Below are 13,191 nucleotides of genomic sequence, written 5' to 3' on the forward strand. Positions count from 1 at the left end.
CCATCACATGTGAGTGATCGTGCTTCCCTACACTGGAGTGAGGAGCTCTACCATGGACCAGACTGATCTAAGCCTTTTCATCTTCTGAGCTTTTTGCAGGCGGAACCTGGGGCTCTTATGAACCAGCTTCCTCCTCAACTTGCCTCCTGCTCAGGACATTTTTACAGAAGCTGTTTGCTCTGCCCTGAGGCCTGTTGCTCCCTGTTCACTGTTCTCGGTATCTAAGTCCTTCCCTTTGGACTCCTGCTGAACTATCACTGAGGCCCACAGCCACCTCGTTCTCTCCAAGGGTGGGGGAATTTCAAAGAAGAGCCCAAACGTGAAACGACCAGGCGATTCATCTGAGGTTTATCGAACAACCCTCCCTGGAGGGCCTAAAGGGGTCACTGCAAAGAAGACCACAGAACAAAGGATGTGTTCGATTCAGAGGAGAAGGCCTGGAGGCCCCTGCTCCTGAACAGGGAAGCTGCTGGCTGGACAGCTCACCCCTTCTGTGTACTGATGGGGACAGTAGCCAGGAGCAATATCTGCAGCATCTGCCAACCAGTTCCAGGTGAGATAGGGGAGATGGTGGGTGAGGGGGCGTGGAGAATGCTGAATTCTGAGAGGAGGTCACAGGAAACCAAGCTCCCCGAGATCACCCAACAAAAGCTACCTCTTTCTTCTCAGCCATGTGCTCTTCATGCAGTTCCTTCACTTTTCTTTTCCACTCCGTTTTCTGAAAAAGATTAAAAGCTTATCAAATGGGCCCTTGCAGGTATTAAAACATGTTATAAAGCTACAGGAAGTTAAAAGTACTGGCTCATGGGTAGGCAGACAGAGTAGTGGAATAGAATAGAAAATCCAGACAAAGATGGAAATACATAGAAACTAAGTATGAGGAGAGGGAGATGGATTATTGACTAATGGTGTTGGAACAAATGGCTAGCTACCTGAAAAAAAATAGGAAGTTGGATCCTTATTACACATCTTAAAGCAAAATAAATTGTAGGTGGGTCAAAGATTTAACACAAAAAATAAGGCCAAAAAGTACTAAAAGAAAACACAGGAATGTTGTCTTTTTAAATCTCAGAATGGGGAAGGCCATAAAGAAAATATGAATAATTGGATAATTTTGACTACATAAACATTAATTCTTTGTTATATGGCCAAACCATAATATACAAAATTGAAGGACCAACAGAATACTGGGGAAAATAACCACAACTAGAACAACAAAGGGCTGAGTTAATTTCCATACATTATACAAACTCGCAAATTGACAGGGGAAACATCAATAATAGAAAAGTAGGCAAAGAATGTGAACAGAGTTCTCAGGAAAAGAATGGCCTCTTTATAATGTGAAACCTGTCAAACATCAATCGGCAGAAACACCTTACTGCTGATTGTTAGCTAGACTTTACATTTTTTCTCAAGAATCCTGGACAGCAGAAAGATAAGCACAACATGATTTAACACCTGTACCAACTACCCTTCTTTGCCATGGAATTATCAGTGATACAGACCATTTTATAACCAGACTGCAGTAAAATTCATCCAGGGGTGGCCAGAGCCACCTTCTACCAGCTGGTGAGAGCAGACTGTGCACAAGTCTTCCTGGCTCCATTCAGTGACCTCACATTGATAGCAGGAAATCGGCCATGCTGGGAGTATTTACACCACGGAAATTGGCAAATGCTACAAATTAAAGCTTTTTTAATTCCAGAGAGCTGGTTGCTAAACAACTACCATCACAACAATGGATGCATCCCAAATATCTTCAAACCCAAGAGACTGTCACAGTTTCTAAGAGTTGCTTCCAACTGGGTTAGAATCAGAATGGGGCAAAGGTGCCAAATAAGAGACAGAGTTGTATGTATTTTTTAAAAGATCTTAGGCAAATCTGACATTGCACACATACCACCAGCCTCACCTGAGAACCCTATTCTATGCTTTCATGTACTGGCAGAAGGTCTGAAAATATAGAACTTTGATGTCCTTCAACTTCTCTACATTCATAAATGAGAGAATATATTGGAAGAGAAGATGGCTCTTGGCTTCCTCTGGGAAGAAAGGCATGGAGCATCAGCTCACCTGAATTTCTGTCTTCTCTCTCAGGGCCTGAAGCTCCCGTGCCTGCCGGAGCCACTTCTCTGACTCCTCATCTCGCAGTGATCCCAGGTTGGACTCCATCACACTGTGGGACTGCAGTGCCCGCAGTTTCTGAAAAGGCCAGGGCATAGTTTTATTCAGATGAAGATCTCATCATGATGTTGTCTTTTATACCCAGAACAGTATCAGAGGGGCACGCCTTACCCAACTCATCCTCCCAACTCATCCTCACTAGATACCTACTCGCCTACAGATATTCACACAAATCAGCATTCCCTTCACAAGGGCTCTCCTGGGGGCTCAGCCCTTGCATAGAAAAAGCAATTCCATGGAAGAACAAATTAAAGAGGGTAGTTTCCATTTCACTTAAATTCTGCTATACTCAAAATCCCAAGCTCTCCTGACTGCTGCCCCATTTCTTCCTCAGTCTGGAATACACTGATGAGAATGAGACTCTTAGAGCCTATGGGAGGGTCTCACCCCAGGCCACTCCCTGAGGACTCCTGCCTCTCTCCCTACAAAACATCCTGGCTGTCTCCAGAAAGGGCTTTGCACAGCTTGAAGTAGAGTCATCAATACCTGGTGATTCCTGGGCTAGCAGTGTGTGTGACCTGAAGGAAAAGGTACAGAAAACTGGATCAAAGAGAGGATGCCTTTCCACCCACCTTTGATTATTTCTTATAATATATGACTGTCGTAGTAACAAAAGCAACATATTTCTATCTGTATGACTGTATAAAACTCATAAGCCCTATTAAGGCTTTAAGGAAGTAACTCCAAGTGCCTAAGTTTAACTTGGTATCATTCTTGCTAACACTTCTCAACTATTGCTAAACAATACTGGTTCCAAAGGTTAACAATTTCTAAACTCCCTGAATATTTTCAGAGTCAAATGCTTGATCAGATGTATGCACAACTCCTGGGTTCTAATGTGTCACTCCTGGTTTCCATATGCTGCTTATGACACACCACAGAGCTGACTTTCTTGGCATTACAAACCTTCGTGGTATTTCCATTTAGCTAGACACTCGTTTGGCATCTCAATTTACCCCAGGTCTAATCTAAAGTTCTCTCTTTAGTCAGGTAATGTAGCCAAAGTAAGCTCTCAGACTTCTGTATCAGGGAAAAAGTTCTGAGGAAAAAATATTTTCAATATACATATAGTTTTCATTGGCCTTCCTAACATCAGGAAGAATCATTTTTTGCATTTTGAAAATGGACATCTTACAGTGTTTTTTTTACAATCATTCTAAATGGAATCTTGCTGGGTTTTACCCTTAAAATTTTTAAAAAATACATTAACAAAATGACTACCCAACTACACTGAGAATTTGGTATCCAGTTTGATTCCTATACTTTAATAAAAGTAAAACAATAAAATATTGAAAGGAGACAGGGTGAGACACACAAACATACAAACACAATATAAGTAATCCTATAGGGGAAAGGTTTTTTAAAAAGAGTAAGATGGGCCAAGCGCAGTGACTCAAGCCTGTAATCCCAGCACATTGGGAGGCTGGGGTGGACAGATCACTTGAGCCCAGGAGGCCAGCCTGGGTAACATGGCGAAACCCCATCTCTACAAAAAATACAAAAATTAGCTGGGTGTGGTGGCACATGCCTATAGTCACAGCTACTCAGGAGGCTGAAGGAGGATCACTTGAGCCTGGGAGGTCAAGGCTGCAGTGAGCCGTGATTGTGCCACTGCACTCGAGCCTGGGCAACAGGGTGAGAACCTGTCTTAAAAAAATAAATAAATAAATAAATTTAATTAAAAAAAAGATAGCATGTTCCAGTTTAGGAGAACATGATCCAAGTTAAAAAGGATATCATGGATGGTAAGGATTATGTCCTCATTCACCAAAACTCATAATTTTCTGACCAAAAGTAACCCTTTGACCCTTGAAGAGGTGGTTTCTGAACAACAACTTCAAATTCCTGTCAATACCTATTTATCAAACGTCTAGTCAGCTAGCACTGTGTCGGGGAAGTGTGGGGGTCAGGAGATGTTTGCATGCGCTTGGGAAGGATGGGTGTGGAGCTGTATATTAGGAGCATGAGGTCAACAGTGGAGCAGCATCTTCTCTGCCACAATCATCCCTGGCCCAGCTGGGAAGCATTTTGGATGGAAGGGCTTGCGTCATTTTAGGGAGCCCCCATCCCCACCCCAGTGCACACAGAGTTCTCGTTTCAACCCCTCCACCTTCCACCTTTGGCTTTCCATCTCAGACAGGGATGATGGAGCACCCAAGACTCCAGGCATATGACAATTTCCTTTTGAAAAAAAATTTGCCTAGGTGCTTCTTTAGGTAAAACGTGGAATGATTGTGAAAAACGCTATTAGACAGTTCATTTTCAAAAACAAGATTCTCCTTGATCTAGGAGGACCAATGAGAGATAAATACATTTAAAAAATATTTTTCCTTGATACAGTTTTAGTCACACAGGTTTATATGGGAAGATATGGTCAAGGGATAACTTTTTTTTTTTTTTTGAGAAGGAGTCTCACTCTGTCACCCAGGCTGGGGTGCAGTGGCGTGATCTCAGTTCACTGCAACCTCCACCTCCTGGGTTCAAGTGATTCTCCTACCTCAGCCTCCCAAGCAGCTGGGATTATAGGCACCTGCCACCACACCCAGCTAATTTTTGTATTTTTAGTACAGACAGGGTTTCGCCATGTTGGTCATGCTGAACCACCCACCTTGGCCTCCCAAAGTGCTGGGATTACAGGTGTGAGCCACTGCGCCCAGCCCAGGGATAACTTTAATAAGGTTATCCTGCATAAACTTGTTAGTATATCCAGTAGAAGAATAGGACCTTTGGAAATTAAAGAGCTGGGTTCAAATCCCAGCTCCATCTCTTCTTAGCTAAGTGACCTTGGGCAAGTTATATGGGCTCAATTTCTTCACCTATAAAGAAAGAATGACGGCCGGGCGCAGTGGCTCATGCCTGTAAATCCCAGCACTTTGGGAGGCTGAGGTGGGTGGATCACTTGAGGTCAGAAGTTCGAGACAAGCCTGATCAACATGGTGAAACCCCATCTCTATGAAAAATACAAAAATTAGCCAGGAACGGTGGCACACGCCTGTAATCCCAGCTACTCCGGAGGCTGAGGCACGAGAATCACTTGAACCCAGGAGACGGAGGTTGCGGTGAGCCGACACCACGCCACTGCACTCCAGCCTGGGCGACACAGCGAGAGAGTGAGAGCAAGAAAGGAAGGTGGGGGGAGGGAGGGAGGGAGGAAGGAAGAAAGGAAGGGAGGGAGAGAGGGAGGGAGGAAGGAAGGAAGGAGAGGGAGACAGAAAGAAAGAGAGAAAGAAATAAAATAGCTTTTTTTAAAAAAACTTTAAAAAGAAAGTACTAAACCAGTGATGCACCTATTCTGAGAATGTTATGGTTGATTGCTACGAAGATTAAAAGTTAGTGTATATAAAGTATACTGCATGGGGGCTGGAAAATAGTAAATACAGTCATAAATGTTAGGTATTACATGTGACCTCTGAAGACCCCAACAGAATGTCTGGCATGTAACCAGTATTTAGGGAATATTTGTTGGGAGAAAAATGCATTCATTTAAATTTTGCCCCATTTCTTGTCCAGTGATGAAAGCCCTTCACAAAAATAAGAATAATACCTAGAGATATTACTATATACCAGATACACTACTGATACATTACTATATGCTGGATAATGTTACATACTGTATATGTACTAATTTAACCCTCTCAGCAGCCTATCTTACAGAAATAAAACTGAGGCATGAGGAGGTTAACTAACTCATTCAAGGTCTCACAGCCAGAATGTGACACAGCAGTGATTCAACCCCAAGGCGTCTGAAATCTGGGCCTCTAATATCAGGCCTCTGATAACTGGCCTCACAGTGTTTTAGCTTCCAACAGCAGATGAAATAAAACCAGTACAAACTAAGAAATGAATTTTGAGAATAAGCAGATTTCCAACAAAGAAACTTTAAAAAGCCTTTTATGTTGGGTACCTCTTCTAGTGTAGAGTTCTGCTTGGCGACATTTTTAAATTCATCCCAAAATAATTTTTTTAGTTTATCTATTTCCCCATAAAGTTTGGTCCACTCTTGTTCTTTCCATTTATCAAATTCTTTCTTAGCTTCTATTTCCCTCTGATGAATGAGCTCTGCTTCCTAAAAAGAAGAGCAAGAACAATATGATGATTAATTCCACATTACAGCAAATATTTACTAAGAACCTACTTAGGCCTCCTTGTCTATGCAAGTCACTATGGAGACCCAAAGAGCATTCATCCCACAGTTCCCATTCTTTGGACTTGGGAGGACCAGTCTAAGCCTACTAAGTCTACTACTTCTAAGCATCTTCAGAAGTAGTAGATTCCTTCTCAAGAAACTACTTTATTTGCTCATCCATAAGAAGCAACTACTCAACCATTAGTTTTATCATGAGGTTGCAGCAATTCAGTCCCATCTTCAGGCTCCACTTCTAAGTCTAGTTCTCTTGCTATTTCCACCACATCTGCAGTGGCTTCCTCCACTGAAGTCTTGAATCCCTCAAAGTCATCCACGATGGCTAGAATCAATTTCATCCAAACTCCTGTTAATGTTAATATTTTGACCTCCTCCAAAGAATCACACATTTTCTTAATGGCATCCAGAATGGCAAATCCTTTCCAAAAGGTTTTCAATTTACTTTGCTCAGATCCATCAGAGGAATCACTATCTATGACAGCTATAACCTTACAAAATGTATTTCTTAAATAATAAAACTTGGAAGTCAAAATTACTCCTTGATTCGTGGGCTGCAGAATGGATATTGTGTTAACAGGCTTGAAAACAACACAAATCTCCTTGTACATCTCCACCAGAGCTTTTAGGTGACCAGGAACATTGTCAATGAGCAGTAATTATTTTGAAAAGAATCTTTTTTTTAGCAGTAGATCTCAACAGTGGGCTTAAAATATTCAGTAAACCATAGCTGTGCTGTCATCCGGAATTTCTTGTTCCATTTTTAGAGCACAGATAGAGTAGAGCTAGCATAATTCTTAAGGGCCCTAGAATTTTCACAGTGGCAAATGAGCATTGGCTTCAACTTAAAGCCACCAGCTGTATTAGACCCTAAAAAGAGAATCATCCTGTTCTTTGAAACTGTGAAGCCAGGCTATAAAAGTTCTAGATGGCTTATTCCTATAGAAGGTTGTTTTTTCTACACTGAAAATCTGTTTAGTACAGTCACCTTCATCAATTATCTTAGCTAGATCTTCAAGATAACTTGCTGCAGCTTCTACATTAGCACTTGCTGCTTCACATTGCACTTTCATTGTTATGGAGATGGCTTCTTTCCTTAAACCTATGAACCAATCTCTTTTAGCTTTCAACTGTTCTTCTGCAGCTTCTTCACTTCTCTCAGCCTTCATAGAAGTGAAGAGAGTTAGGTCCTTGCTTTGGATTAGGCTTTGGCTTAAGGGAATTTTGTGGCTGGTCTGATCTTCTATCCAGACCATTAAAACTTTCTCCATCTCAGTAATAAGGCTGTTTCGCTTTCTTATCATTTGTGTGGTCAGTGGAGTAGTGCTTTGAATTTCCTTCAAAATTCCTTTGTATTCATAACTTGGCTGTTTGGCACAAGAGGCCTGCCTCTCAGCCCATCTCAGCTTTCAACATGCCTTCGTCACTAAACTTAATCATTTCTACCTTTTGATTTAAAGTGAGAGATGTTTAAGTTTGCCATCTTATATGGATAGTTTGTGGCACCCCAAAACAATTACAATAGTAACATCAAAGATCATTGATCACAGATCACCAAAACAGATATAATAATAACGAAAAAGCTTGAAATATTGTGAGAATTACCAAAATGTGATACATAGACATGAAGTGAGCACATGCTGTTGGAGAATGATGCTGATAAACTTGCTCAACACAGGGTTGGCACAAACCTTCAATGTGCAAACAATACAATGTCTGTGAAGCACACAAAACACACAAAAAAAGAAGTATGCCTGTATTTGTCACAATACCAACTATGCAGCTGGTGCTCAATAAATGCATGCTGAGGGGATGAATAATGAAGGGATGAGCAGGGCAACTTCATGTATTTTCATTCTACAAACATATACTGAGCATTTTCTCTGGGCTGGGTTCTGGAGCTTTCAGAATCAAACCCAGTCTTTGTCCTCAAAAAGTTAACTAACAGCATTGTGTACGAAGCTAAAATTCAGGTTCAAATGTCCTCAGAGGGTGCTGACTAATGCAGGAAACTGCATCTCTCTGCTCTACTCTCGTCCACATAAGTCTGGCAAAAACAATTCAATTTTCCTTTCCAGGCTACCTAAAATCATTTGCCATGTCCAAGAAGGCGCTATCCCAGCTCTGACTCCCAGCTCTGGGAAACTAGCTGGAATTTTTGCCCTGTGGGATTCATGTGCATCAAGGGTCTCCTGGGTAGTCCATGACCCAAGTCTCCCTGATGTTTTCTCTCCCTGCCCACCTGGAGCTGCCGCTGCCTCTCTGCCTCCCTCTGGGCTTCCAGCTCCCCTTGGGTCCACTTTAGCTTGGCCCGTAGCTCTTCTAACACCTCTTCCACTGGCTGTTCCTGTTTCTTCTGTTTTCCTGTGGGGTCCATGCAAAGACAGGTGACCAGTTTAAGTCCAAAAATCAAGGGAGTGTAGTTTCTCACCTTGTCAATCAGCCATACCTCGGTCTCAAACCAGCTTCGCTACTTAGTACGTTGACACTGGGCAAAGAACATAACCTCTCTGTCCCTCTGTTTCCCCAAACTGGAAAATAGAGATAACAATAGCACCTAACTCAGAGGGCTGCTGTGAGGATGAAATGTGAGAATGCAAAGTGCTTAGCATAGTGTCTGGCACGACAGCTCAAAAAATGTGAATTATTATTGTACTGTCACTTAAAATAAGTATTTTGACAGTACTGACACATGGAAATAGAAATTTAAAATTACTATAGTAACAGAACGGAATATCAAATAGCATGTACACCAATTATCAATACAAAGAACATATCCATGTATCCTGACAGTAATCAGAGAGAATTTTAAAGTAATAAAAATCACTGTAGTTTTAAGTTCACTTTTTTCAATAATATAAGTGTATAGTTGTAAATTTCAGGCCGGGCGCAGTGGCTCATGCCTGTAATCCCAGCACTTTGGGAGGCCAAGGCAGGCTGATCACTAGGTCAGGAGTTCGAGACCAACCTGACCAACATGGTGAAACCCCGTCTCTACTAAAAATACAAAAAAAATTAGCCGGGTATGGTGGTGGGTGCCTATAATCCCAGCTACTCAGGAGGCTGAGGCAAAAGAATCGCTTGAACCCAGGAGGCAGAGGTTGCAGTGAGCCGAGATCGCACCACTGCACTCCAGCCTGGGAGACAGAGCGAGACTGTGTCTCAATAAATAAATAAATAAATTTCAAATGGAAAAAAAAGCAGCATGTATTATAAAGAACCAAAGCTCCTTTAAGTGTATACTTTAAATTGTTTAAGTGAACAAAAAGATTCAGCATGAATTATAAAAAACATCCTAACTAAACCACATACTGATGATAAAGCAAGAGTTAAGGGTCAAAAAAGAATACAATTATTCTTGAACATTTGTTACTTTTTAAAGCATATTTAGTGATTACTAGATAAATCATACTGTTATTAAAATTCTAAGCCTTTTCTTTGAAAAGAGATGTGGCGTTTCTCAGGTTGGACATTTTACAAACAAACAATTTTTAGTTGCAGTAGAAATTAATTTGGTTTAATAACATGATTTGAGGCGACTGTGGAATAGGAGAGCTGGGCATCTGGGAAGTCAGCTGCCTGTGAATAAAGAGGCCATGACCATTAATATAGCAAAAGTGATCTTAAGAACACATTTCTCTCTCCTTACAGCACTTTACATTAAGGAAATAAGAGATATGCTCAAAGATCTACATGCAAGAATATCAATCATCATGTGATTTATAATAAATAAATGTTGGGGTAAGCCATATATTCAACAGGAGGAAATTGTGAAATAAATTATGATAGCCACTTAATGAAATACTATTTGGCCATTAAAAAATCACATTTTCAAAGATAATTTAATGACATTGGAAAATAAGACATATTCTTAAATGAAAATAAGCAATAGTCAAAGCGCACATTATATGATTATATATGTCTACAGGAAAAAAATGACAGAGAATACACCAAAATATTAACTGCTGGTGATACCATCCATGGTTTTTATTTTCTCTTTTCTACTTTCCTATATTTAAATTTTCTATACCAGAGACATATTTTTATTCAAAAAAATTTAAGGCATGGAAAATTTATTTTTCCTTAGCCTCCAATGCAGAACTAAAAAGAATTAGATATACACTAAATACATAGTTTTAGGTAAGTGGTACTTTTTTCTTTTTTATGAAAAGAGAATTTGAATGATGGAAAATAGGAGGAAAAGTTTTACTTAATGGCATTTTTACATCTATATTTTGTGTTTTAACAAATATTTCTTGTTGAACCTCAAAAAGTGAATATAGGTTGAGTGCAGTGGCTCATGCCTGTAATCTCAGCACTTTGGGAGGCCAAAGCAGGCAGATCACTTGAGCCCAGGAATTTGAGACCAGACTGGCCAACACAGTGAGACCTCATCTCTACGAAAAATTTTTAAAATTAGCCAGGTATGGTGGTGCGTGCCTGTAGTCCCAGCTACTCAGGAGGCTGAGGTACGGGGATTGCTTGAGCCCAGGAGGTGGAGGCTGCAATGGAGCCGAGATCAAGCCACTGCACTCCACCCTGGGTGACAGAGTGAGACCCTGTCTCAAAAAAAAAAAAAAAGAAAAGAAAAGAAAAGTGAATGTAAAATATGCAAATCTCTTTATGGGGAAAACATACAGCCTTGCTCCTCATTTTGGAATCTGAAATTGTAAAATTAAAGTGATTAGATCATGATAAGCTCAAGTATGTAGAAAAGTCAAAGAACTGGTCTGACTGCCCATTCACCCCATTAGGCTTATTCATGGCTGGCATCAGGGAACTGCAGATTCGCAGAAGGCTGGAAGGTAAGAGCCCTTCAAAGTCACTCCATCTGACTGCCCCATTCACAGTGAAGGCCACTGAGACACAAAGGGGAAAGCATGGACCGAGGTTACATAATAAATAGCGACAGAGCTAAGAGTGAAATCTACCTGTCTGACTCCCAGCCCTTCTTTACACGTGGGGTCAGAAACCCTTCCAACCCATGTGGGCTCCCCCGGTGGTGGATGGTGGGATCATCCCATCCCCAATTGGACAGTGAGGTTCTGAGAGCAGTTTTGGGTGCTATAGGTGGTCACCACCCATTGAATACCAGCCCCAGCCCTTTCCACAGTCCCAGAAGGGGCCCAGGCTGCTGTCCGGACTCACCACCTTCTGCCACGCCTGCATGCCTGCGCTGGATGTGGCCCCGGAGAAAGGTGGCATTCATGAATGTCTTGTCACACAGGTGGCACTGTACAGAGAGGAAGCAATGGGGAGTACAAGATTAGGTCACCTGAGTCAGCCTGGGATTTTCCCTATATCAAAGCCCCCATCCCCTTGGGACCCCTGGGCTGCTTCAGAAATAAAGAATTTAATTTACTGAGCAAGGCAATGATGTCAGCCCATGCTGCCCACTAGGATCACCGGAGCTTTAAAATACTACCAGTGTCCCGGGAAACTGTCAACACTGGATATTTGATGATACTAAGGAATTCTGTTGCTTTTTCAGAGTGTGATGATGGTGTTTGTCTATGTTTAAAAGTCAGAGTCTTTCTCTTTTAGAGATACAAATAGAGACATTGAAATACTACAAATAAAATCATATTACTAATATGCTTCAAAATAATCCAGAAGTAGGGGAAAGTGGGCAGGGGAAGAGATGCAACAACACTGCCCATGGGTTGATACTGTTAGTGTGTAGATAAAGGTTCATTATATTATTCTCTCTACTATTGTACATGTTTGAAATTTTCCATAATAAAAAGTTTTTAAAATATGCCAATGTCTAGGTCCCATCCCAGGGTGGAGAAACACCAGAGGCAGAGGTGAGCAAATAAACAGCATCTGTAATTCCACATCCCTCTCCTAAGACATTTTAGACATAAGCAATCTATCACATCGTCTTCTCACTGTAAAATTTCAGAATTCTTCTCAACACAGCTTTGGAGGCTGCCATTGTTAGTTAATCCATAGGCAGATTATTTGCTATCTTTGCAGACAATTGTGACAGGAATTGCCAGTTGTCCCCCAATACCCATTTTCCCTTTCTTCCTTGGTAATAGTAAGTCTGTGGCCAATGAGAATAAACACTCTATGTCCCAACCTTCCTAGCAACCAGGTGTGTCCACAGGACTTACTACTAAAAGGGTTCTGACCCTTTTAATCATAAACATCATATCAATTATATCAATTTGTTATCAATTAATAATATATCATAACGATTCCTTCTGTCCCACTGTGATATTGTGATACAATAAGAATGTAGGCTGGGCACAGTGGCTCACACTTAAAATCCTAGAACTTTGGGAGGCTGAGGTGGGCAGATCACTTGAGCCCAGGAGTTCGAGACCAGCCTGGGCAACCTGGAGAAACCCTGTCTCTAAAAAAATTAGACAAACATGGTGGTAGGTGACTGTAGTCCTAACTACTCAGGAGGCTGAGGTGGGAGGATCACCTGAGCCTGGGAGGTTAAGGCTGTGGTGAGCCATGATCAGACTGCAGCCTGGATGACAGAGTGAGACCCTGTCTCAAAAAATAAAAAAGAATGTATATTTGGTCTTTGTTCCTTCCTAGTTTCTGGCAAGGAGGTCCTAAAACACTTACAACAAGCTGGTTCAACCTGCAGCCAATAGGCCACATGTGGCCCAGAACAGCTCTGAATGCAGTCCAACACAAATTTGTAAACTTTCTTAAAACATTATGAGATTTTTTTAGGAATTTTTTTTTTTTTAGCTCATCAGCTATCATTAATGTTAGTGTATTTTATGTGTGGCCCAAGACAATTCTTCTTCTTCCAATGTGGCCCAAGGAAGCCAAAAGATTGGACACACCTAACTTACAATCTTCAGAGTGATAAGGGCAGTAAAGCACCTTTTGCAATAATA

At 41.3% G+C, this 13,191-nt stretch overlaps 1 protein-coding gene across 7 annotated transcripts in view; it reads right to left on the reverse strand.

Annotated features, from left to right (window-relative positions):
- DZIP1L (DAZ interacting zinc finger protein 1 like) overlaps window positions 1-13,191 on the reverse strand; it is an 83,965-nt gene that overhangs the window by 54,385 nt on the left and 16,389 nt on the right. For all 7 annotated transcript variants that reach the window (XM_054681082.2, XM_054681083.2, XM_054681080.2 and 4 more), the window contains 5 exons: window positions 11,474-11,558; window positions 8,568-8,689; window positions 6,089-6,250; window positions 2,074-2,202; window positions 656-718 (listed from right to left, as the gene is read on the reverse strand). In XM_054681082.2, the coding sequence (XP_054537057.1) occupies window positions 656-718; window positions 2,074-2,202; window positions 6,089-6,250; window positions 8,568-8,689; window positions 11,474-11,558 (561 nt within the window). The remainder of the gene's footprint in view (window positions 1-655; window positions 719-2,073; window positions 2,203-6,088; window positions 6,251-8,567; window positions 8,690-11,473; window positions 11,559-13,191) is intronic.

This window comes from Pan troglodytes, chromosome 2 (assembly GCF_028858775.2).
Source record: "Pan troglodytes isolate AG18354 chromosome 2, NHGRI_mPanTro3-v2.0_pri, whole genome shotgun sequence".
Lineage (NCBI taxonomy): Eukaryota > Metazoa > Chordata > Mammalia > Primates > Hominidae > Pan > Pan troglodytes.